This window comes from Lontra canadensis, unplaced genomic scaffold (genome assembly GCF_010015895.1).
Source record: "Lontra canadensis isolate GAN:19392208 unplaced genomic scaffold, GSC_riverotter_1.0 scaffold116, whole genome shotgun sequence".
Classification (NCBI taxonomy): domain Eukaryota; kingdom Metazoa; phylum Chordata; class Mammalia; order Carnivora; family Mustelidae; genus Lontra; species Lontra canadensis.
In genome coordinates, this window is record NW_022631110.1 from 2,683,366 (window position 1) to 2,709,353 (window position 25,988).

A 25,988-nucleotide genomic window follows, 5' to 3' on the forward strand; every position below is an offset into this window, starting at 1 on the left:
CTTGTCGAAAAATGGTAGCCCTAGATAAGGGGGCATTCTGTGCTGGGGGTGAAAGCTCAGAGCAGAGGAGGCCCTTTTACCTGGGGTGACTGGTTCTGTGCACCCTCCCAGGAGAGCAGGACTCCTCTCGGCCAACCAGTCACCCCAAACCTTGCTCTCTGCTCACCCAGTACTCTGAAGTCCTAAAAGGCCATGATTCACTGAAAACTTGAAGGAGAAACTGCAAGCCTGCTGCCCGTTCACACTGAAATCAAAGTTTTATGCAACTATGTTCCTGTTTACAGGGTGGTAAATTCTCTGGGCCCCTTTGTGTTCCCTGAGACCACACCTTTCACACTGACAGACCAAAAACAAAACAAAAACCAAAACCAAGAGCAGCAAATTACCCCTGCTGCTTAGGCATTTGTATGAAAACTGGTTTTAGGGACATTTTCTTTGTTCTTATTTTCTTTGTTCTTATTTTCTTTGGCCCTGAGTGGGACATAAGCTCATTTTTCTTTTTTCTCTGTCATTGAAATTGGAAACTATATTTTTTATTTTTAAAAGAAATTCTTTCTGCCCAGTTCTGCCTTGAAAAGAGCTTGTAAAATACAGCTGCTTTTGTCCCTCCCCCCCCCACCTTCGCATCAGGGTTCCCCTGCAGGCTGCTCTGAGCCCTCCGCCCCCCACGTCAGGAGGGAGGCCTCAGGCACACTTGCTGGCGCACTCCAGCAGCTCCATCCGAATGGCAATGCGGACGTGCCAGCCCAGCGGGATCAGCCGGATGAAGCGGGAAATGATGGGGGGCCGCAGGAGGTTCTGGACTGTGGAGGTTCGGTCTGAGTTTCCATAGAAGACCTAAAGAGAGAAGAAATCTTATTGCTGTCCCGTCAGAGGATGGTAAAGGAAAAACAATTCTTACCTAAAGCTCGCCCTAACTCTTGAGTTTGAGAAATGGTGCTTAAGGCTCAGAGAACTGTACGGGCCCCACCCTCCTCCAAATATGAAACTTGCACATTGGTCAGTACCTCTGTGCTCTAGCAGATACTAACATTTCCGTCATCGCGGAATGTTCTAGATGGCGTCGATAGAAAATGCCTCTTGATCCTTATCACCAATTTTGTGTTTTCATGCTCTGCATTTTGATAAGTTTTGAAAAAGACCACATCTCACAAGAGGAATGTTCCTACATTCCAAAGGTTTCCAAAGGTGTCCAAAGTGGGGCTCAAGTAAAGCTCCAGTGCTCTGGCCTTGAAGTCGTGAGCCGAAGCTTAAGTGTGTATCTCTACATTGATACAAACGGCAAATAGACTCGGAAAGCTGCTTTTAGAAGAAAAGACATAAAAACAAGATTCTGGCAGGGGAAAGGCAGTAAGTACCCAAAAGGGTTTGCTTCGTGTTTTGGGGGGATGCAACATAGCTTGGAGACGAGGCTGTACCATTAAAAAGGTGACATGGCTGTTTAGCTGCATTTCCATAGAAACCATTCTTTGCAGTCTTTTCTAGAATTGTAGTGCTGTGCCTCATGACACTGGAGCATTTCATTTTCTGGGACTATCTCCTAAAAAAAATCTGGCTGCTACATTGACCTCCTCCATCTGCAAAACCGGAAGAACCTCAGATGCCACGATCTTGTCTCTTCCCAGTAGCAACATCCCACATCCCCTTCTCTCAGGTTTTCACCCTTGAGCCTATTCAAGTCAGGGGACAGCTGCAGAGGGAGAATGGAACAGGCTCCTTCAGACTGCACAAGGGCCCGAGCGGAATGCCTCTTTGCAAAGAACCGTCAAGGCCTTCAGAAATGCAGACAGGACTTGAAAAAGATTTCTTGTTTCTTTTTGAAAAGCCAACAACTAACAAGAGCAAAAATGAAATGTGTAAGTATCAAGATGGTTTTTCCTATTGTATTCAGTAAAATTCCTTGAAATCTCAACCCATGAATGTCTTGCTGTACAGCTTGTCACCAGAGAGTACAAAAGCCTTCTGATTTCCAGCCACACGTGTGTGCTTCATCTGATTAAGTGTCCAAATTAGCCTCAGAAGCCCTTATTCTCAGGCAAAAGGACAGTTAACATTTCCAAACAGCTAGTGAGTTTTTAATTCATTGCAAATATACATATATATGTAAAATAATGATTATGTATATATAATCATTATTATATATATAAAGATATATATTTTTATATATATATATATATATATATATATATATATATACACACTTAATTATGAGCCTACTGTGTTCAGTTGATGGTGAACATGACTTGGGGCTTGACCCTTAGAGGTTAATAGGATATAGTTGCTCAAAGGCAACTCTGTGTTTGCACTCCTGGTGTCATTTTAATCATTTACACAGTTCAGTGGCTAACTTGCTGGATTGTCCAAATCTTCCTAGCAGTCAGTCTCAGTAGTAAGGAGAGGCCATATAGACATAAATGGACAAAGGCCTGCCCGCATCAAAAATAGGTCAAGTCAGACCCGTGCAGCAAAGTGTTCAATGGCCCGATGAGTTTGGCCAGTTTTGATTATTCAAGCAACTGTAAGCTGATAGAATTCAGACAAAGATTTCTTCCATACACGATAGTGGTGCCATTCACAAACTGCTGGGCACCCAAGATACAGCAAGAAAAGACACCTGCCTTGTCGCCAGAGAGTAGACCATACTGTGGGGCAGAAGCACGGATGACTTCCCTTGCCATGGAGTCAGTGGTCTGCAAGGGTGGAAGCGGGGGGTCCCGGAGAGTGTGAGCTGAAGGTGCTCGGGGTAAGTCCGACTTACCCGGTTGTTTCCTGTCTGGTCCTTATAGTAAATCCAGTTCAGGCTCTCATCCGTCCTGTACTGCACGCTGTACTTGGTCATCCACTCATCGATATCACAGCGCCCCTGGGTGAGGATCCCTGAAATCACCTTGACCTCCTTCAGATCTATCTGCAGCCACTGGCTGCTGTCCTGGTACTTGGAGAGCCAGGCGCACCTGCCAGGGACACAGCAAATCACCAGGAGCCTTTCCGCATGAGCACGTCCAAAGAGCTGAGAGGGACTGCCCTTGGAGGGGTTGTCAGCGCCCGAAGAACCTCTGCAGAGCTCGGGCAGGCTGAGCATTGTTAAGCACCAAGAGCCTGTCTCCAAGAAGTGCCCAGCCTCTGTCATACTTGCATCATCCTCTTTCTCCCTGCATCACCACTGCGCAAAGACCAATGGCCAGATTGAACTGATTGGTCCAAGCAGTGCCTCAGAATGTAGCTGAAATCCCCTTTGGGGTGTGGTTGAACAGGTCTTACTTCAAAACACGAAAATGCATCGTTATTACACCCGCCAGCCCCCTTCCCTTTTCATTAGTCTCTCCCAATGACTCTCCATGAGTCTTACCCTAGTTTCACTCCCTTTATACCTATCTGCATCACCTTCAGGTGCTGTCATTCGTGGCTTTCAGAGAGTGTCTCCCTGTGCACCGAGCCCCTCTGGAAGAGCTTTCAACAGTTGTAAAGCAAAGAACCATTGAAAGAACTGATTTGTCTTTTAGCTATATCCCTCCTGAATTGTGGAAACCTATAATTGCCCCTTTGAGGTTTTTATTTATTTTTTGCATATTAGTTAGCTTCTTGGAACTCAGTCCTTGGCTGCATTTTCTTCTAACTCCAGACTTGCTCCTTGGGTGGCTCTTGAATTTTTAACTCCCATCCCAGACCTTTTCCCAACTCCAAAATCTGAGAGTCAGTTGCTATCTAGATAACTCCTAGATGCCTTACACTATCCCAAATGAAACCTGTCCAAGAGTGAACTCCTAATTGTCTCCACCGCAACTTCTCCTTCCAGTATCCATCTCTTTCTTGGAAGGCTACCTCCATCCTCCTGGGTGTTCATGCCAGTGATCTGAGAGAGAGCCTTGGCCCCTTCCTCTCTGTCACCTCAAACATCCAATCCATCTATTGAGTCCATCTCAAATGTTTCTCAAATTCTTTACTTTTCTCTACTTCACTGGCACCGCTCTAGCCCATATCATCCTCAGTTCTTGTCTGGATGATTGCTACTTTCGCTCCTTAGTCTCCTGGGTTGCCCCCCCAAAAAAACAGTTTTCCCCCCTCAGGAGCCAGATTTTTCTTAAAACACAAGTCAGATTGTGATACTCCCCAACCTGAAATCTTTCTCTGGTAGAGTCTGCTAATTGTCTCCCAATATCCTCCTCTTCCCATTTTCCTTTAGTCATAGAATACCGCAGAAAACCACCATCACCACCACCACCGAGTTTTATGTGGGCAAATGGTCACCCAGCAGAGTTCATATTTCCCAGTCTCCTGTGCAGCTAGATGGGACAATCTGACCAAATTCTGATTATTGGGATGTGGGCAAAGTAGCCAAAATGATTATGCTTCTGTCCTTAAAAGAAAAGTGTGTGTGCTCTGCTCTTCTTTTCCCCCCACGGACTAGAATGCAGTTATGATAGTGGAAGCGAGGGCAGCCATTCTGGGCCCCAAGATGGAAGCTTCATGTGAAGAATGACAGACAGGGTAGAAAGAGTCTGGAACCCAGATACCATTAGCCATCATGTCAACCCTACACTGCCTAATAAAACTTTTAGGTGACCAAGAAATAAACCTCTATATTATTTAAGTCCCCATACTTTGAGGCTCTTTGTTGTAGCAGCGCAATCTTATATTCTAACTAAAGCCCATTCAAGGAACTCTCATGCCTAAAATGAGGACCATAATCCTTAACATGTAACTCCACGATCTGACTTCTGCCTATCTCTCTCGCCTTATCTCACTTGTGCCCTAACTTTGCTGACCTTTACCATCCCCATGCGTGCCCTTAAGGGATAGTCCTGGCTAAGGGCCTTTGCACCTGCTGTATTCTGTCCCCGCACCCCCTCCCCCGCCGACCCCTCCCCCAGCCAACTGCAAGTCTCAGGTTAAATATCTTTTCCTTAGAAAGGCTTCTCTGGTACTTCAAATGAATGAAGTCTTTCTTCTTTGTCTCCTCCACAAGCATTTATCACACTCACTAGATGATCAGTCATGTGATTATGTGCTTAGAGTCCCTCCGGCCCTCTAAACCGCGTGCTTTTTGAAGTCTGGGGCCTCATCCACCTTGACCACAGTCCTCAGCACATGGGAGGCACTCAAGGAATATTTGTTGAGTACATAAATAAATGCATCCTGCCATTCGTTTATTACCGAGATGTACAGTTTCCCAATCACGTGAAAACAAATCACCTGAGCCATCTGCCCTGCTTACCCAAAGCCTTGACTGTTGAGCCGGGCCTTGTTAGCTGTCCACGAGGAATACCAGCCCACATACTGCTCCAGGTTGGAGCAGGTGATCTGGTCTGGTGTGACCTCCCCTGACTCAAACCCCAGGGGCTTATGATACGGGCACTCTGGAAAAGAAAAGGCAACACACATTACAACACTCGTAGCACTTCGCAACACTCGACCAACACGACGTGACTGAAATGACAAATCAAACCGTCTCACTCGCACTTTTGAGAGGTTGAGAATGTTTTGCTTGGCAGCGCAGTTCACGGCGCTTTAGCCTACTTACTGCTCTTAGAAGAGAGTGAAGAGGAAGTACAAGGATTGCCATAGAGACTTACAACATTCATAAAAGCAGACGAAAGGGGCTCTATGGCAACCTGAGGTGGGGGGGCTGAGAAATACTTCACCTCCTCCACAAAGCTAGACATTTAAAAAACCAAGAGGTTCGCAGAGAAATATCATACTTAAGTGCCATACTCCATTTTCCTCATGAAAACAGTTTTAGCCGTCCTGCATGATGACCTCAGGGTCCCTAATTGTCCTCCAGCAGCATGGGATACTAAAGATAGGAACAAAACAATGGTGAGAGGCAAGAAAGGCAATTACATATTGAGAGTGATTTCTCACTCGTAAATTGCGGTTTTCTCACTAGTCTATGGAAAAAATAAAAGTGGGGGGGGTGAAATGTGCCTGAGTGACTGTTGAATGAGGTACAGTTGAAAGGAACTGTTTTTTCCAAACAAAAATAGTCAAAGCTGGTTCTTGGATGTTAACTGTCTGCTGCTTGTCATGTATTTCTTCTCGCATTTTAGTGTTGGCTTACCCGGTCAAAGACTTTTGCCCAGCATCCATTCTCCCCTTCTTTTTGGCAAAAGAGCCCTAATTTTGTTGGTCAGCAATGTAACCAGCTTAAAAAAAAAAAATCTTTCCCAGTCTCTTTTGCGGTTAGAAGTGACCACATGATACAATTTCTGACCACTGAGATATGAGACGACGCCTACTGGGGATTTCTGATCAGTTTTGAGTTGCCCCTTCTTTCTTCCTGTTGCCTAGAAGGAAAATCTGATAGCTGGTACAGTGGTAGCCATCTTGCACAATGAGGGTAAGGCTGAAAGAACTGCAGAGACCTCAGCCCTGATGTCCTTACTATATGAGTCAAAACAAAAGTAATTTAATAAGCCACTCTTTAGGGGATTCTCTTATAATCAAACACAGGTTCTAGCTAAATCTCTATAGAAAACAAATGATAAACTTATACATTCTTCCCTTTTCCTGATTGTAATGATAAACAGCAAGTGGGTTATTTTTTTTTTCCGGTGTAAATTTGAGTTCAGATCGAAGAGCTAAACATATTTACTGGGACATCCTCCCATCCCAACAGTAAGATGAGTGCTGAGGTCTTTCTCGAAGATAATTTTCCAAAGTCACTAAGACAGAATGAAGCATGCAAAAGCTTGAATGCCATCTATCCTGAGACCAGAATGCCCACACTGTGGTCATGCCCTGTCCTCAGAGACTAAAGACAGAAAGACAGCCTCAGGCCTCTGACCAGGGAGGCTTCACTGCCTTTTTGCCCAGTGCACCAAAGGGAAGGGGCCAACCCCCGCCAGCAGCTGCAGCTCAATGGGGCTGGAGGTGAGGGGACCCCATTGTAGTTCATCTAGTACCCAAGGCTTCAGGAGTCTTTTAATAGAGAATGGGAATTCCTGGGGGTGAGAACAGGAGTGCTTGATGGGCCCCTCATCATACCCTTTGTGGTCAAATCCTCAGGAGGGCTTGCTAAGGAGGCAGTTTCCAGTATTCTCCCCCCAACCCCCACCCCTGCAGCAGCCTTTGTTTTTAACAAGCAGACTTTCAAAGCGCACTTTGGAAACCTTGGCCTGTCGGGGAAACCTTTGTTAGTTGGCAGATTCAGGGGCCTAGTGCCTGTGGCCTTGGGGCCTCCTCCACCTCCTAAATTCCCCTCTGACCTGGAAGACAAGCCCTTACCCCCAGAACGAGGGACAAGGTCTCAGCGCCAGAAAGCTGGGTTTCAGTTGGGCCAAAGGTTGTCACTTAAATACTAACTGTGGGGGTCTCTAAGGCCCCTCCATCCTGAGCCTCCCCTTTCTCTCTCCGAGGCTGCCAGCTTGGAGGGCAGGAGCAGAGGGGAAGGAAAAGCCATCAGCCCGCTCCTGATGGCTTTATTCTTGACATGTTGCTCTTTCTCTGTTTTCCCCTCACAACTCTTTTGCCATTTCTTTCCAAGTAACCCATCTAGTAGTTAAGAGGCTGTTGACAGCAGAAGCAGCTCTCCGCTGGATGGATTTGAACGGTCTAGGTCTCAACAGGAATTAGCTGGTGGTGCTAGAGGAGGTGACTGGAGATTCTGGACTCTGGCCTTTGCGGGGGAAAGGGGGGTGCTCGTGAGGGGCCTGAGCTCAGCGGGGACATGCTTCCTCTGAGGGGGCCAGACCACGGAGAGGGTCAGGGAGACCCCCCCCCTCAGGAAACCCGGAAAGGTCCCCGGGACCGAGCTGAGCTTGGTTCAGAGGGAGAAGAGCCGCCACCAAGGCGGCCTCCTTCAGGTGGGGCTGTGGGCCAGCCCGAGAGCCTGCCACCTAGCCTGAGCCTGAGCCCTGCGCCCAGGCCGCCCTCGCACGCCCGTGGGGGTTTCCTGTCATCCAAGGAGAGAGCGAGGACCTTTAACAATCCTGTCTTTAGACTCCTTACAGGCCATGACAAAGGAGGCCTCAAACTGGAGTCATTTCAACTTGGAAAAATAGAAAATGTGACATTTCTCATGCTCTGTGTGCTTTGCTGTAAATGGCAGTCAGGTTAAGTTATTATTTTTCCTGACTCCTCCTTCTCCCTGTCCTCCTCCTTCTGTGGTCCTGGCTGAGCTCCCTTTTGGTCCTCATGCAGGCCTGGAGGCCTTCCGCCGAGGCTGTTCCCTCCGCCTGGGACACTCTGGTCCCCTCTCCTCCCCCTTCACCTGGACAACTCTACTCGTCCTTAAGATCTCTGCCCACTTCCCATTCCCACCCTGAGCTGGGTAAAGGGACTCCAGCTGCTGCCTTCCCAGACCCTGTCCCTGTCCCTGTCACTTACTCGCTGTCCTGATGATTTAATTGTCAGCTCCCTGGTCTGTCTGGCTCACCATTCTATCCTCTGAGCTGAGCCGAATGCCTGTACGTGCTAGGCACTCGATAGTTATTGACGGGATGGTGAATGAAGGGGTCAACCAAGATTATCCCCCATCTTGGGTGGCCGCTAGGAATAAGCAGAGAGGACAGCAGAAACAGGAAGCGGGAGAGCTCAGGGAGGAAATAGAGGTTGCCCAGCCCCTAGAACACCCACCGCCCTGAGCAAGAAGGAACTGTCACCTGAGTATCAACTAGGATTCGGCAACACGAATAATGTTGCTCGAGGAATTAAGGGGATTGTCATCAGACATACACGGAATATGGCCTTCCCACGTGTTCTGCCCAATAGAAGTTAGCGCGGCTCCGATGCCTGTTTTTACACTCATCTTCAGTAGGAAAGGTATGTTTCTACATTCATTTTAAGGAAAAACCTATGTCTTCCGTGGCACAAGGGGCTCTTCTGAGTGAGTGATGCTTTGGTCACTCCATGGATAAAGGCATATTCATAACGTGCTGCTAATCAAGGCTCTACTTAACACACTGGCCTTTCTCATTCAGTAGCTGATTTCTCAGTTGGAAGGTATGAAGGCCACACAGGCTTCTAAAGAAGACTAACCTCGAGAAACATAGAGCTGAGGGACGTTCTTGACAAGAGAGAGATGAATATTAATATGCATGTGTATGACACTTGAACCTATATGGCCGTGTAGCAGAATATCGAATAATAATGTTTATAGGATAAAGGAGAAACTCAAAAATAATATAGGAATATAAAATCTTGAATAAAAGGAAAGCAGTAACGAATCATCCGATTTCTTATATTTTGATACTTTCCTTACCCTGTTTCCCCTTTGGAGTGCCAAGGTGATCTTAGCTTGACTGTGGAAGACAGATCCTTTAGTAATTTTAGTAATTTTCATAATTTTTAGAGCATTAAGCCAAAGAGTAAGGAGGCTATAAGGCACCCAGCCAGTCACCTTCTCCAGTGGGGACACTGGACAGTAACAGCCAGTGTATGCCTGGGAGCACCTCCCAGCAGCTCTGAGTGACCCTCCCTCCTGTCCTTCTGTACTTTCTAGGCTCTTCTTCCCACCTAAGGCGAGCTCTGGCGGAAGCGCTGAATTTCAGGGGCCAGAGAAACCAAGCAACGTTCTTAACATTCCACTGAGGACCTGAGGCACTGATGGGGCAAGTGACTTCTGGAATATTGTGGCTAGTCCCGCTGCCCTGAATCTCTCTTTCATTGGAAAAACCCATTAACACCAACGTATCAACTCTTTCACGCTTAGGTTGCATTTTTTTTCCCCTTCCTGGAAACATCTGTGCTATTAAAAAATCAAACAAAAGCAAAAACAAACCAAAAACTGGTGGGGAGAGGAGAGCACTTTCTGATTTCAGAATTTCAAGTTCATGGCAGGTGTGTGGGGAAAGAGCTTGGGGGATGGAGGCGGGGAGGGGTCGACTTGACATTCCTGAAACACACAGCCTTCTTCAGCCTCACAGTTGATAGATCTATGAAGCCAATCTGCATAAATAATTTCTTTTTTTCAAGTTGTTTGTAGAAAGAACGTCAAGTGGAATTCCAGTCGGCCTTCAGGGCTCTGGTGAAGAGAGCATTTGTTCCCACCGCGGGGGAAACTTTCGGGTGGAGCTAATGCCCTCGTTTTCATTATGGCACAGAATAGGCGCATAGTGAGAATGGGTGGGATTGTTAAGGAGGGTGTTTCCGTGTTGACTGGGCGGATCTCCGCCGTCTAGAGGGTTTGCCGGGAACGCAGAGGGTGACCCCCTGAAGCCCACCACCCTCAGCCGCGCTTCCTGCTTTCCCCACCGCCCGGAGCCCGCCCTTGCCGGTAGACGTAGCTCGCAAACCACTCCTACCCCTTTAGTAAATAGGAAGACGGAGGCAGTAAAAGCCATTGTAGACTCCCCTGCCTCCCCCACAATTTGCTATTTTAATGCAAATTTAATGAAATAATGAAGAGAAGCTCACACATGGACACACATACTGTCTCTAGCGGAGCTATTATTAGGCGATTATGTAAAGTGAATGACTTGGCACAGCACCATCATAGCCCTGGGGAGGGGTGACAAAGACAGTCGCAAGCAGGAGAGGCTGTGAGCCACGGAAAGGACGGAGCGCCGCGGGGATTTGCCGCCCCCCCCACCCCCGGCCTCCGAAAGTGTGAGCTCTTGGGGGGCGGGAAGAAAAGGACCGGACCTTTATTAAGCTGCAGTTTGCTGGGGATAACACAAAATGCTTTTCGTGCCGCCTCCAATTTATCCCTCGTCAGGGCAGCTTCGAGCGGGTGTGTGTGTGTGTGTGTGTGTGTGTGTGTGTGTGTGTGTGTGTGTGCGCGCGCGCGCGCGAACTGTGGTCCTTGAGTCAAATGTGGCTCCCCACCTGTTTTTGTAAATAAAGTTTTATTGGCACACAGCCATGCACTATGGCCCTGCCTCCCATCTATGGCTGCTTTTGCCTTATGGGGGGCAGAATTGAAGAGCTGAGCCCCTTCGACCTGCGAAGTCGTAGATATTTACCATCTGGTCCTTTACAGACAAAGTTTGCTGGCGTTCATAGTGGCCAGGAAAGGCTATGTTATGCTGCAGAACAAATTGTCTGGAAAATTGCACAGGCTTTAAGACAACAAACATTTATTTTTCACCCAGGTGACTTGTCCATTATAGGTTGGAAGGGGGTTTTCTGCTCCATTTAATCTCCTGGGACCCACCCTGAAGGAGATTGAATGCACTTTCTCAAGCACGGAAGGGAGAGCCAGAGTTGAGTACCAGCCCTTAGATGCTCAGTTTGAAAGAGACACTGCTCACTTTGGCTGGAACTGCTCACAGGGTGCTATGTGACTACAAGCGGGCTGGAACCTGGGGAAGCACATGGTTGTTTGGTGAGCAATAAACCCTCAGCATAGTACTGTCACCTCCCTTTGACAGAAAAAGACCAAAGTGGGAGTCCCAGAGTTAAGAAATGAGGCAGCCAGGGTCCTACCTCTGATGTTTCTGGCTCAGAAGCCTGTGTTCTTCTCAAAATGCCCCACCACCTACCACTGATTTATTTTCCTAAATTCCATGAGTCTATTTCATTGAAAATAGATCCCAACTTGCCTTCTCACGTAGGCCAAGGAAAAATGCAAGAAGCTGTTTCTAAACAACGACATCAGTGTGGTATGTTGGAACAGTGGCCATTCTGTGATTTGAAGCTCAGAGGCCAACTGTGCATTGGGGAGGGGGGTGGCTAATTGAGCCAGGTTGAAGGGAAGAGAAGAAATGGTGTTCTTAAGGACACCCCAAGGATCTGGTGCCCTAAGGAGAAGGGACACTCACCTGGTATGCAGTCTAAGGAGGTTGTACCAGCAGACCACAGGACATTGGCACCTCCTTGGCAATTGCATTTGCACACTTTCTGGTACCAGGGGTCCTCAACCTCATCCTGTGGGAAGCCAGAGGAGCAGGAGTGTCAGTCATAGTCAAATTCAACTCTGGCCAGAGCCACTGGAAAAATTTGTGTTAAAAACCCTTGCTCATAGAGGTGCCTGGGTGGCTCAGTGGGTTAAAGCCTCTGCCTTCGGCTCCGGTCATGATCCCAGGGTCCTGGGATGGAGCCCCACGTCAGGCTCTCTGCTCAGCAGGGAGCCTGCTTCCTCCCTCTCTCTCTCCGCCTGCCTCTCTGCCTACTTGTGATCTCTGTCTGTTAAATAAATAAATTAAAAAACAAAAACAAAAAAACCTTGCTCATGAGTGTCTGGGTGGCTCAGTCAGTTAGTGTCTGCCTTTGGCCCGGGTCCTGATCCCAGAGTCCTGGGATCAACCCCCAAGTTGGGCTCCCTGCTCAGCAGGGAGCCTGCTTCTCCTCCCTCTGCCTGTCTTTCTGCCTATTTACGCTCTCACTCTCTGTTAAGTAAGTAAATAAAATCTTTAAAAAAAAAAAAAAGATTCAAGATTCAAGATTACACCACCTGTATTAAGACCTGGTTTACTTACATTCTCTCATTAAAACACCAGTCTTGATCTTGCCCAGAGAAAAATGTCCTATTACCACCACCAGAATAAAGTATCTTAAAAAAAAATACCTTTTTAAAAAAAGTGATAACCCTACACATTATTTTGAGCTAGAAAAATCTTCAAAAGCAGCCTTCTTGGGGCGCCTGGGTGGCTCAGTGGGTTAAAGCCTCTGCCTTTTACTTGGGTCATGATCTCAGGGTCCTGGAATCGAGCCCCATGTCAGGCTCTCTGTTCGGCGGGAAGCCTGCTCCCCCCCACCCTCCTCTGCCTGCCTCTCTGCCTACTTGTGATCTCTGTCTGTCAAATAAATAAATTAAAAAAAAAAAAAAGCCTTCTTACTGTAACATACCTCAGTAGATGATAATCCCAGTGTGGCTAAACAAAAAGACAAGAGAGGAAAAAAATTAAGTTAAAAAAAGAAACAAATTCAACAAATTTATTCTATGTAAAATAAAATGAAAATAGTCACATAAAAGTTAACAAAGCCCCTTCTGGAAGAAGTCGAAGTAAGTAAATGTAAATATCTGCTAGGAATAACATCCAAGGATGCTGAAAAACTAGGGACAGTGAAAAAACTAGGGACAGTGAAATAAAGACAAGGATAATAACTTATTATTTTAAAGTAAACTCTCCCCCCAAAATGTGGCTCCAACTCAAGACCCCAAGATCAAGAGTCACATGCTCTACTTACTGAGCCAGCCAGATGCTCATATTGTTTTTGTTTTTTATAGAATTTTGGAAAATACATTAATGTAACAAAGAGAAAAAAATGCACCTGTATTTCTTATCACCAAAGGCAACACTGTTAACATTTTTGTATAAATCTTCCAGTCTTTTTTTCTTTGCGAATTTTTTCAAACGTATCTGAGAGCCTACTACCTAAGCAATGCCTCCAATTTACATTTACATTGTTAAATTCGACGTTGACAGCGCCAGCTTTTCCCTTTACTTATTAAGCCTCCATCATCATTGTCATCCCTAGTGTCTGCCGAGTGTGCTGTTCAGGAGCTGATTCCTGGCCCTTTCCCCCCAACCCTGTGACACAGCTAGGTTATTTAGGATTACCACATTGTTCAGAAAATCTTTTTAAGGTTTATTTGTAATGTACGGGAAATATCAAGCCACAAAGTACAAATACTGCATAATTAACATGGGAAAAATAAGTTTGCAAAATTTAACATAAAACTAACATCTAAACTATCTTCATAGAAGTATGAGTAAAGAGAACGAATGCACAATTTATTTTAAAACATTTTTTATTTAAATTCCATTAATTAACATATAATGTATTATTTATTTCAGAGGTACAGGTCTGTGATTCATCAGTCTTACAGAACACTCGTTGCTCATCATGTCACGTGCCCTCCTTAATGTCCATCACCCAGTTACCCCATCCCCCCACCCCTCTCCCCTCCAGCAACCCTCAGCTTGTTTCCTATGATTAAGAGTTTCTTTTTTTTTTTTTTTAATTTTTATTTATTTATTTGACAGACAGAGATCACAAGCAGGCAGAGAGGCAGGCAGAGACAGAGAGGGAAGCAGGCTCCCCACTGAGCAGAGAGCCTGATGCGGGGCTTGATCCCAGGACTCTGGGATCATGACCTGAGCCGAAGGCACTGAGTCACCCAGGCGCCCCTGATTAAGAGTTTCTTACGGTTTGTCTCTCTCTCTGGTTTCGTCTTGTTTTATTTTTTCCTCTCTTCCCCTATGGTCCTTTTTTTGTTTCTTAAATTCCACATGTCGGTGAGATCATATAATTGTCTTTCTCTGATTGACTTGCTTCACTTAACATAGTACCCTCTAGTTCATTCCATCCACATCGTTGCAAAAGGCAAGATCTCTTTCTTTTTGATGACTGCATAATATTCCATTGTGTATATGTATATGTCCCACATCATCTTTACCCATTCATCTATTGATGGACATCTGGGCTCTTTCCATAGTTTGGCTACTGGAGACATTGCTGCTATAAACGTTTGGGTGCATGTGCCCCTTTGGATCACTACATTTGTATCTTTGGGGTAAATACCCAGTAGTGCAATTGCTAGGTCATAGGGTAGCTCTATTTTCAAGTTTTTGAGGAAACTCCATACTATTTTCCAGAGGTGAATACACAATTTAGTAGGAAAAGAGTTAGAATACATTAGCATAAAATGCTTAAGCTCTGCTGCCCGATGTATAACCACTAGTCCCATGAGGCTATTTGCCCTTAAATTATTTAAAATTAATAAAATTAAACATACAGGATGCCTGGGTGGCTCAGTCGGTTAAGTGTCTGCCTTCAGCTCAGGTCATGATCCCAGGGCCCTGGGATGAATCCTGTGTCAGGCTCCCTGCTCAGCTTGGAGCCTGCTTCTCCCTCTCCCTCTGTCCCTCCCCTTGTGCGTGCTCTCTCTCTCTCTCTTTTTCTCAGAAATTATGTAAATAAATAATAATCTTTTAAAAAATGAGCAAAAGTTTTAAAAATTAAATTAAATTAAATTAAATGAAACATTCAATTCCTCAGTCACACCAGCCACATTTCAAGGGCTTCCTGGTCACATGTGGCTAGTGGCTGATGTACTTACTGCACAGGTATAGAACATTTTCATCATAGCAAAAGCTTCCATTAGACAGTGCTTGCAGGTTTAAAGGCCCAGAGCTCCATTTCCCATTTTCAACAAAACAGGTACCTTCATTTCTCTTCTGATTATAAAAACAACACATACCTATTATAAAAATCTGGAACAAAGCTTGAGAGTAGGCAATAGGAAATAAACCACTTTCCTATCTAAAAGTTGAATCTGATGCCCACAAAAAGACCTTTCAGATTGTTTAAGAGAATAAAGGAATGGTCTCATCTTTTGTGTCACCATTAGAAGAGCTATCTTTTTCAAATTTTGCCTTCATTTAAATACTACATATTTACCTGTGCTGCAAACCACTTTTTCATGTCCAGTGTGAGCCTGGCACCACACCAGGGCCTGGGCCTTCTGAAATGGAAGCCTCCCTCTCTGCCCACAAGGGGCTGGAGGACCCAGGAGAAGACAGAGCACTGGACATTGCACGGGGTGAGGACTCTCCCAGGTTGTTCATGGGCAGCAGTGGGAGGCCAGGGGAGCATATGTTCTAGAGCATTTCAGGGCTACCTCTCACCTGTGGTCACCAAACTACTGTCTCCCCCTGGGCCCTTGTTTACAGGTTATTTGTTGTTCCTAGAGATAACCCGGTCTACCTGCTATGGGCAGAATTGATCCTCTCAGGTTGAGACAAAGGTTGGGAGTGTCATCTTGGAGGCCAAGCCCTGCACTGGCAAAAGAAGTTACTGACTTCTTATTTTCGCATCCAATGGACTCTTTCCAACACTGACCTTATGTCTTCAGGCTCCAACGTGCTCTCAGTCCCTCCCATCTTCCTTTAGTTTCCATCCCACTGTTCACCTGGTTCTCCCATCACTCTGAATATCCTCTCAGTCTCCTTTGAGAGCTCTGCTTCTTCTACCCACCTCATAAATATTCCTAAGCCCAAGATTCCATCTCTTGCTTTGAATGGTTTACCAGGTATCTCCCCATAGATGTCTCTTACTATCTAAAATTGGACCCAACCCAGTCTTGAAGCAATGGTCATAGAGCAACCTGAGCTCTCATTGTGTTGCTGGTGGGGATGTAAGTCAGTCTAACTTCTTTGAAAAACTATTTGGCAGCTTACGTTAAGGTGGAACATACATGTGTCCTATGAAGCAGGAACTCGACTCTTTGGTATCTACCCACCAGAAATGCATACATATGTTCTCCACGTGCTAAATCACCTATAGCAGCAGTATTTGTATTAACCCCAAACTGGAAAGGCTCGTATGCCCATCAAGAGTAGAATGGGTAGGGGCACCTGGGTGGCTCAGTTGGTTAAGTGTCAGACTCTTGATTTCAGCTCAGATGGATTTCAGCTCTCTCTACCTGCCTCTCTGCCTCCTTGTGATCTATCCCTCTCTCTCTGTCAAATAAATAAAAAAAATTTTTTTTAAAGATCTTATTTATTTATTTAACAGAGAGGGGCAGGCGAGAGAGAGAGAGAGAGAGAGAGAGAGAGAAGCAGGCTCCCTGCTGAGCAGAGAGCCCGATGTGGGGCTCTATCCCAGGACTCTGGGACCGTGACCTGAGCCCCAAGGCAGAGGCTTAACCCACTGAGCCACCCAGATGCCCTAATAAATAAAATCTTAAAAAAAAAATGATAAAGTCTCTCCTCTTCCAACTTTTCTGCCTGCCTATCCCCTTCCCTGTGCAGAGAACTTCTTCTGTGCCCCCCCTCCCCCCACCATGTACAACTCACCAGTTGCTCTGGCTTGTGTCCTGCCTCTCGCGTGCACAGGTTTATGTAAGCACCTGTACAATTACAGAAATTGATATAAAAGATACCTGCCAATGACTGGTCCCAAAGCATTTATTCTTTAAGTAATATTCATTGAGTATCTACTAAATTCCAGGCCCGGCTTTAGGTGTTGGGGATACCGCAGCTAACAAAAGAGGAGGAGGACCATTCGTCATAGGGTGTGCGTAGCGCAGGCTGCGGGTGATCAGGGCTAATGAATGAACGAATAAGATATCCGGCAGCGAGAAGGTGGCCTTGGAGCAAAGACCTGAAAGAGGCGAGAGACTCGTGAGCAAAGCATTCTGGGCAGAGGGAACAGCAAGTAGAAAGGGCCCGAGGTGGGAGGCTTCTGGGTGGGCGCTTGGTGTGCTCTAGACAGACCAAGGAGACCCTGGGGCTGGAGCAGGTGAAGGAAAGAGCGTTTCAGGAGATGAAGGGGTCAAGTAGGCGGCCAAGAGGGCTTGGCCCAGGTGGAGGCAATGGAGAGGATGAGAAATGGCTGGATTCTGACCGTCTTTGGACGGCAGCCAACAGTACTTGCTGACAGGAGACCAGGGTGTGAGAGAAAGAGAGGTTTAAGGAGTGAAGATGTTCCCTCTGAGAGGCCTGTGGGCCATGCGAGGGTTGAGGCTCAGTGGCTCCGGGTGGGCAGCTCCTGGAGCCCAGGGGAAAGCCCAGCCCCGCTGGCTGGTGCATTGGGTGAGCACGGGAACCCGGAGCCTTCGTCCCTCCGCTGCTCCCCGGGAACGGTGGAGTAGAGGAATGAGTGGCATCGAATCTAGTAGATTCGGGGGTGGTTAATCCAGGAGGCACTGGGCTCCACCCCATCTTCAAGATGGCTGAAATGCGGGCAGGCCTGTCAGCTGGGCAAACCTCAATTGTGCCAAGACCCTCTTGTTGGGGGGGGGGGGGCGGTGGATCAAAGGGGAGGCGTGCGGGCCACTGACAGTATGGATTTAATAACCAAATCAGTTTGGCCCAGAGCCTGTGTCTGTCACTGAGGAGGGCTCTTGTGGCTGCAAATGAGCAAACCCAGAGATCCAGTGAGAACCCTACTCGTTTCCAAGTGGGCCCTGGGGGTTCTGCATTCTGCAGAAATAAAGCAGAAGGCAAAAAGGAAAGGGTGTGTGTGTGTGTCTGCCACTGTGTGCTCGTGGAGAGCAAGCATCTTGAGAGGAAGGCCTGCTTTCAGAGCCACTTCCTGTGTCCAGTCAGATGTTGGGCATTTTTCTGATGTTTTTTTTCCCTTCCAGGCTCCCCTCCTCAGAAAGCTTTCGTATATAGGCAGCCCCGGGGATCTGAGACACCGGATCCTTGTGGAAACGAGCAGAGAGAGAAGCAACAGCAAGCATTTTACAGGAAAAGCTGTCACCCAGGGAGCAGCACCATGGCTGGATAGTCCCCGAAATGATTTAATCACCAAAAAGCTGGTGAACAAAAGCAAAAGCGTGTTTGACTACAACATCTTATAATACCAGAAAATAACATTGCCAGAATGAGCAGCAGAAAACAGGTCAACCTTGAAAGGAAAAAGAGGAAAAGATTTTGATTTGTGTGGTTGCATATTTTTCTCCCTTTTTGGATTGTTTGTGAGATTTCTGCCCATGCTATGGTTTTTCACTCGAGCGTCTGAGATGGCTCCCACTCACTGATCTCAGATTTATGCCACATGGGCTCATCCTGCCCTTTTGCCCAAAGGGTCACTCCATGGGGAGACCCTTGTTCCCACAGCAAGAAAACTCAAGGCTTGCTATCTCTCAGAATGTACCTTGCAAGCCCAAGAGGAAAAGTGGGCATTAGACACACAGAGGAGAGACTCTGGGTCTTTTTGATGGATGTCACTAAATCCAGAGCTTTCCTTCCCGTGGAAACAGATGAAGCTGAGGAGAAAAGCCTAAAATTATGAATGACAAAAGCTGTCAGTAACTAGCTTCCCAACTCCTTGGGAAACAAGGGTAAGACTCAGGAAGAAAGCCACAGGCTCCAATAATGTCCCTCTCTGAAGAAGAAAGAAGGAAATCGTCCTGGTGTGAAAATGTTACTATTTGTGGCTACAGGCATATTTCTGGGTAAATCTGTTATCTGTACATGCTTCAACACAGATGAATCTCAAAAACATATGCTAAGTGAAAGATAAAAGACCATATGTTGTATGATTCCATTTAAATGTAATGTCCGGGATAGATAAATCTACAGAGACAGAAAGTAGATCGGTGGTTGCCAGGGGCTGGGGAGATGGGGAAACAGGCTTAATGTCTACCGGTTTCTTTTGGTGGTGTTGGTGGGGGGGTGACGAAAATGTTCTAAAATTGGATGGTGTGCTCCACAAATCTATAAATATACGAAAAACCACTGAATCGCACACTTTAAATGGGGGAATTTAATGTTATGTAAATTACATCTCAATAAGCTGCTTAAAAAAAAACTCTGCTGTCACCTGCGAAGGAAACACACCTGTAAGATATATATAAACATGACCAAGTAATGGACCTCTTTATTTTAATCAGGTGGATTTTTAAAAATCATCATTTGCACTGAATCCAAGATATACAATGGAAGATGAGTAGAAGCCCGCCTCCGTTAGCAGATGAAATCAGCGCTTTACGATGATCACGTCTCGGTTCCCAAATGAACCTTCATCCAACGCATAAGCGGAGTCAATCTATTTATCTGATTTCACCATAATAAGGAGCGACTGCCGCGGGAGAACAGAAATGGTGAAGAGCAAATTACACAAAGAACCTTTGTCTTCCGGTTCCCAGTCAGGCAATAGAAAACATTTTCCCCTGTGCGTTGGCCTTGATTCTCTCTCTGGATGGGAAGCTGATGAAGGGAAGCAACCACCCCCTGAGTTCCTGTATTTTCTCTCTGCCTCTTGAGCATCCTGATAGGTCGCCAAGCCACACAGACCATAAAAGGGTCCCTGGACCAGCCCGTGGGCCACATTCCAGCGCCCCCCTCACGGCCCCCAGCCAGTTGGTATTTTCCACTCCTCGTGGAAATTTCGAGAGCTCCTCAGCCTTGCACACAGATTGGTAAGCAGTAGAACAGGAAAGAATGCTGGGCTCTGGGCCTCCTGACAGTGTGTCTTTTATTACAGATATCTCCCGAATGGGCAGGTCTAATTTAAAAAGGGGTTGGGAAACTTTTATAGGGCTTTTTCCCATATGGGGGTCACAGAACACAGTTGTTAGATTCAGCACTGTGAAAGGAACCAAGATCTTCCCCGTGGGTCAAATTCTGACACTATTTGGCCCAGAGCAGCCACTCGGGGATGGGTTCTTTAACGAACCGGCAACAGAACGAGTGGATGTGTGGGTGGTTGGCTGGCTCTCAGTGCCAATCACACAGAAGAGAAATCGGAGGGTGAAGCCTATGGATATTAGAGAACCAGAAGTATTGAAATCTAACCCTTGAAAGGCTGTTTAGATTTTCTTGTTGAGGAAAGAGCAAGGAGTAAAGGAAAAACAACAAAACACCCAGAGGACCTTCAAGTATTGAGAGTTCCTGAGACAAGTCGCTGACTCTTACTTGCAAAACCGAAGGAAACCAGACAACTGGTCTCAATGATTCCTACTTAAGAAATGTATTTGGATTTGCCAAATGACCTTAGGATTATATTCATACAGACCTTCCCAAATACTGAGAAAGGTGACAAAATACCAAAAGTCATGCAATTGGGGGATCATGAAAGCACATACTCCACCAATAATGTCTAATGAGAGGTCAGAGAGGAGCGTGATCTAAACCTGGAGTTCTGACTCTATTTGTGTGACTTGCGTCATGTCTGCCCACCCGGTCATTTGCAGAGTGGAGAGGCCTCCTCCTTCCTGCCCTCATTTATTTCCTGTGACATGCGTGCATACACAATCGCCTTGAAGAAGACCTTCAACCAGTTTCTAATATTCAGAAGGAATTGAAAAAGGAATTCTGAACTAACAGGCCCTTGAGAGTTGAGAGAGGCATAAAGGACTATTATTTCAAAGATTGAGAGAGAATTTAAAAGTTGAATTGGATGATATCTTAGAGATTCGGGTTTAATGTCTCCTTATTTAAGCATATTACTCCTGCCAGGGCCATATTGAGACATTTAAAAATGATTGAGTGTATAGAGTCTCTGGAGGTTCCTGACTCTCGTTTGGATTATGCTTTCTATTAGAGTCCAGTGGTAGTTGGCGTGTTATGTTAATCCATATTTAAACTAGAGTGACCTCACATCCCGATTTGCCCAGGACCGTCCTGGTTCACACCTGTTGTCCCAGCAGAATTATTAATAGCCTCCCCTTCCACTCTCAATAGTGTCCTAGTTTGGAAGATTAAATTCTACAGTCACTCTAACCTTGACTCCTAAAAATTTTCAAGGATACACCACACTTTCTCATTGTTGCAATTTATAGCTATTTTCTACAATCTCTGAGACCCTTCCTTCTTTCGGTCCCATTTCAACCATCCTTTGAACTTTAGAAGACTCCTCAGAGAACCAGAAAGCCAGCGGGGAAACGAAGAGGAACCACATCCCCATAAAGACGACTGTTGTCCATTAACAATGCACCTTGACTAAGTAACATGGCTTGCTAGTTAACGATCTTTTAATTATTCAGGTTGCATTTCTATTAATCAGCAAATGACTAATTCAGTTGTACTATTAAGTATTTGCTAAGTGCTAATGGTTGCACAGCACATACCTTCATAGCCAAAGAGAAGTAAAAACAAGAAGCCTTCTATCTTGTGCGGCATTCTCTGCTTGTCCTTGACTGCAGCTCTACCTTACCCAAGTGGAGAGCTTCCCCAGGAGCAGGGGCTTAACTTGAGCGCTGGCCTCCTTAAGCATCTTATTCCATTTAGTTCTTAGGGCTTTGGCTGAGCCCTAGGAAGTTAACCCACATAGCTACCTGCCTCAACAAGCAAGTCTCAGAGATGAGTCTAATGTATACTGAGGTTGGTTTAGCAAAGGAAGGTACTGGTTTTATGCGATCTTTATTTTTAAAGATGTATTTATTTATTTTGAAAGAGAAAGAGAGAGAGCTAGCAGGGGGAGGGACAGAGGGAGAAGGAGGAGAGAGAATCCCAAGCAGACTCCCCATGGAGCAGGGAGCCAGACGTGGGGCTCGATCCCACAACCTGAGATCATGACCTGAGTGCGAACCGAGAGTTGGTCGCTCAGCCGACTGAGCCACCCCAGGCGCCCCTGCGCTCTCTTCAAATTTAAGGGAAGCAGTGGAGGGCAAGAGAAACTACAATCAGAAGACCCAGGTCTTAATCCTTTCTTTGCCATCATCTTCTGTGTGGGTGACCTTGAGCAATTTCCTGCCAGATCAGCACTAACATTGTCAAATTCTATGAAAGCGACATGGATTCCCTTCTTGGAAAGCAACTTGGCATCATGTTCATACACCTATTCACTCAGGAAAATACTCAGTTTGGGGGGGGGGGGAGATGATTACACACAAAGACATACCTCACTTTGTTATTTATAATAACAAAAAATAGGAAACAATCTACATGGCCAAGGTCAGGGGGCTCCGCATAGTAAGTAGAGTTAAGAGCACTGATTCCCATGCCAGACTGGGTGTAAAGCTCAGCTCAACCACTTGTTATAACTTAGGCAAGTTATTTGAGATCTGTGTGCCTCAACTTTCTCATCTATAAGATGATGATAATAATGCCTATTTCATAGAGGTAGTTGGAGGATCAAGTGGGATGATTACATGTATAATTAAAACAGTGCTAGACATAATTAGTTATTATTATTATACAGCCATTAATAATAAAGTTGATGGGTGAAAAAGGGAGTTGTTTAATGAGTACAGAGTTTCGGTTTTGCAAAGTGAAAAAGTTCTGGAGATCTTTTTCACAATAATGTGAATATATTTAGCATTACCGAGTTGTGCACTTAAATATGGTTAAGATGATAAAAAATAAAACAAGTTAATGAAACGGTTGTGATAACAGGGACAAACCTGTGTTATACTCTTGATTTAGAAAAGGATGCAAAAGTACACATTGTATGACCCCCAACAATGTGGAAAAATGCAGAGAAAAATACAGAGTTTCCCTTTCCCTTTCGGGTTTTGGGCCATCACCATTCCACTGCAGCCCCCAGGGTCCCAGACACCTTCCCTTCATTCCTCTTGTCAAAGATGGAAAAGGCCAATATAGGGGTCCTTGGGTGGCTCAGTCACTAAGCGTCTGCCTTTGGTTCCCGTGGTGATCCCAGGGTCCTGGAATGGAGCCTCCCCGCAGCCTGCATAAGGCTCGCTGCCCGCCACTCCCCCTGCTTGTGCTCCCTCTCTCTCTGTGTCAAATAAACAAGATCTTAAAAAAAAAAAAGAAAGAAAGAAAAAGGCGAATATAAAAAGATAGTAATGACACCCTCCCCGCCAAGGAAAGTGTGATGAACTACAAAGAGGAACAAAAAGGAGCTAGAGAAACGCTTAGTCATTTCGTCGGTATTTATCCCGTGTCTACAAGCTTGTTCTATACCTTGTATGGATTCGTCATTACACAAAGGAAGGTCTATTCAACAAACCCTACTGGTGTATTAAAAAATGAAGGACTATTTCTCCCTGCCCTGCAGTTTAGAGTTTAATGAAAAATTAACCCTTTAATAATAATAATAATAATAATAATAATAATAAACCTGTAATAATTCAACCGCAGTCAAAGCACTTTTGCATTGCCATATTTCAGTTGGAGGCTTGGGGGACAGGTCTGTGCTGGCTTGCAGGTAAAGGGCTTGGCCAGGTGGTCTTGCTTCCCAGGAGCTCCGCATTTTCCCAGGCCGCCGGGGCCCAGGCGGGGTGGGACTAGGACAAAACCAGGAGCCCGCCTGTGCTGTTGCAGAGGGGCGGAGAGACTGTCATTATGCTTCCGCGATAAAAACATGTTCCCCCCGCGCCCCCCAAGAAAGTGAAAAATTAAGAAAAAGTTTTAAATGTTCCCAAATAGAAGAGTAAAACAAATACTTTTTTAATTTTATTTTTATTCTTTTTAAAGATTTTATTTACGTCTTTGACAGAGAGAGACAGCGAGTAGAGGGGACACAAGAAGGGGGAGTAGGAGAGGGAGAAGCAGGCTTCCCGCAGAGCAGGGAGCCCGATATGAGGGTCAATTGCAGGACCCCTGAATAATGACCAGGGCCGAAGGCAGATGCTTAGCTGACTGAGCCACTAGGCGCCCGCAAATACTATTTTTAAAGGAGGAGGAAAAACTTTCCTCTTGCTTTTATTTAGTGCACGAGAAAAGGAGTCTCGCACCGCTGGTTCCACTGGGGCTCGAACCCAGGACCTTCTGCGTGTAAAGCAGACGTGATAACCACTACACTATGGAACCTCCCCGAGAGGATGTTGCCATCATTAGCTTATTCATAGCCTAACATCTGAACCGGCGCCTCAGCTCAAACCCCGCCCCTCGGCCGTAGCCCCTCCTCCGCCCTGGCTCCGCCCCACCTGCAAGACAGGGTGTTCGCGGCTAAGTCCCCGGCTCCGGCTGTGGCGTTTACGCTGCTCGCGCAACCTGCCCGCCACGTTCGTCAGCCCTGTGACCAGAGCGAGGCCAGGGCTGGGGTGACCCTCCTGAGGGCCGACCCCCTAATCACCCGTCCCAAGTTTTTTGTCAGCCGCGAGGTCAGCGGGACCTGCCCAGAGGGCAGGCGGAAGCGGACCGTGCCGCGGCCATGACGGCTCTTAGCCGCTTCCCTCGGCTGCGGAGGGACCCGCGCTTTCCGGGTTTATCCCTGGGGGCCGTGCGCCGCTGCTGGCGGCACGTGGGGGGCCTTGAGTCCGGAGCGGGGCGGACAGGAGCGCCTCTTGGAGCCAAAGACTGAGGCAGCGCGGGGTTTGGGAGTGGGCTGGGCGTCGCCGTCACATCGGCATTTCTGTTGCCAGGGTTGGAAGAGTCCGCTGGTTAGTGGGCCCCTTGCCCGCGGGTGTAGGCTCCTAATGGTCCCCCGACATTTTCACAGCGTTCCTCCTCTCCCCACCCGCCACCCCCACCCTCCGCCCACGGGAGCTGGAAGTTGCAGGACTTTTGTTGGCCCCTATTTGGGCTGGGGTTGGGCTGGAAGGGGCGGTGTAGACGGTTTACAGCCCTTCACGGCTGGGGGTGATGAAGCGGTACCCGCCACGAGATTTGAGCGGCCCAGTGCAAAAGGAAAATGCCAGATTCCTTGTTCATGAGTTACTAAGAGTCCCCAAACGGTGGTAAGCAGAGCATTAAACCCAGCGCCGGCTCCTGCGACTGCGCAGGTCGTAGCCGGTGAACCTGTCGCGGTGCTTCCGAGACTTCCGGCCCGCACCAGGTGCTGGAACCCTCCATTGCAAAGGGCTCCGGTGTGCTCCGGCTTCTTAGTTTTCATTGTCACTGCTGTTTCCCCTCCCCAGTGCTTTTGGATGGATCTTCGTCACCGTCCTAGGATTGCTCACCACCCTCAAGCTTAAAAACCCAGCCAAGACCCTTTGACGGGCATCTTTAAGGGCTGAGTTGAACACGGCTGAAGGCTGGGGCTGTCTTTTCCCCTGGCGTCTTCCTCTGAAGCTGGCAGAATGATGGAGACATGGTACTGATTGTATGAAAGCAACCCCTTCAGCCGAGTCCTGACTTCCTGGGAAGACCTGTGGAAGAAACAGGTGGGTGGAAGGCAAACTAATCTGGGGGGCAGAATCCAGATTCTAGTCCTGCCCTGGTTACTCGTTAACTATGTGCTCTTCGGTTCACCTCCCAAGCCTCAGCGTCCTCCTTGGTGAAATGAGTGGGTTGGACCAGACACACCCACTTCCCCTCTGGGTCTAAATGTTATCCCTCCTTTTCCAGGTGGGCACATGGAGGCAGTTACCTGCCGTGTAAGTTTTCCACAGGGATGGAGGCAGGCGTGCAGCTCGTGCTTGGGTTCTCTACTCCCGGGCCCCCTACTCCTACTGAGCCCCCCACTCCGTAATATTCACCATGGGGCCCATTGCAGAATTCCTTTTTGTTGATACCTTTCTCCAGGCCTCTTGATGCAGATGGCCACGAGTGGATAGCCACCAGCAGGAGGATGGATTCATGAAAGCTCAACTGCTAGTCCATGGACCATAATGACTTCCAGGATACCCAATGCTAAGTACATCCCACCTGTTTCCAAACCTGTCTCTGTGCAGAACAAGGCTGCCGCAAATTAGGCCTGAAATTACACTCACTGTTGTGTTTTGGTTTTTCTCTAGGGAACGCTTCGCTGATGAGCTTTGTGTTTGCCCTTGCTCCAAAGGATGGGTTCTCCGAGTGCAGGTT

The 25,988-nt window shown here is 46.8% G+C and overlaps 2 protein-coding genes and 1 non-coding gene across 3 annotated transcripts in view; 1 reads left to right on the forward strand and 2 right to left on the reverse strand.

The window, feature by feature from the left end:
- The window catches only part of CDKL5 (cyclin dependent kinase like 5), a 225,304-nt gene extending 215,616 nt beyond the window's left edge, over nt 1-9,688 (forward strand). The window contains exon 18 of the mRNA XM_032840835.1: nt 9,440-9,688. Coding sequence (XP_032696726.1) covers nt 9,440-9,528 — 89 coding nt within the window. The 3' untranslated portion in view covers nt 9,529-9,688. The remainder of the gene's footprint in view (nt 1-9,439) is intronic.
- RS1 (retinoschisin 1) lies at nt 628-21,468 on the reverse strand. Its single transcript, XM_032840839.1, has 6 exons — nt 21,407-21,468; nt 12,727-12,752; nt 11,700-11,805; nt 5,216-5,357; nt 2,759-2,954; nt 628-837 (listed from the first exon to the last, which is right to left on the reverse strand). The coding sequence occupies exons 1-6, from the start codon at nt 21,456-21,458 to the stop codon at nt 685-687; spliced, it is 675 nt and encodes a 224-aa protein (XP_032696730.1). The 5' UTR covers nt 21,459-21,468; the 3' UTR covers nt 628-684.
- Nucleotides 21,469-23,980: 2,512 nt separating this feature from the next.
- On the reverse strand, nt 23,981-24,053 carry TRNAV-UAC. The gene has a single exon. It is a non-coding gene; the product is annotated as a tRNA-Val (tRNA).
- Nucleotides 24,054-25,988: the final 1,935 nt, after the last annotated feature.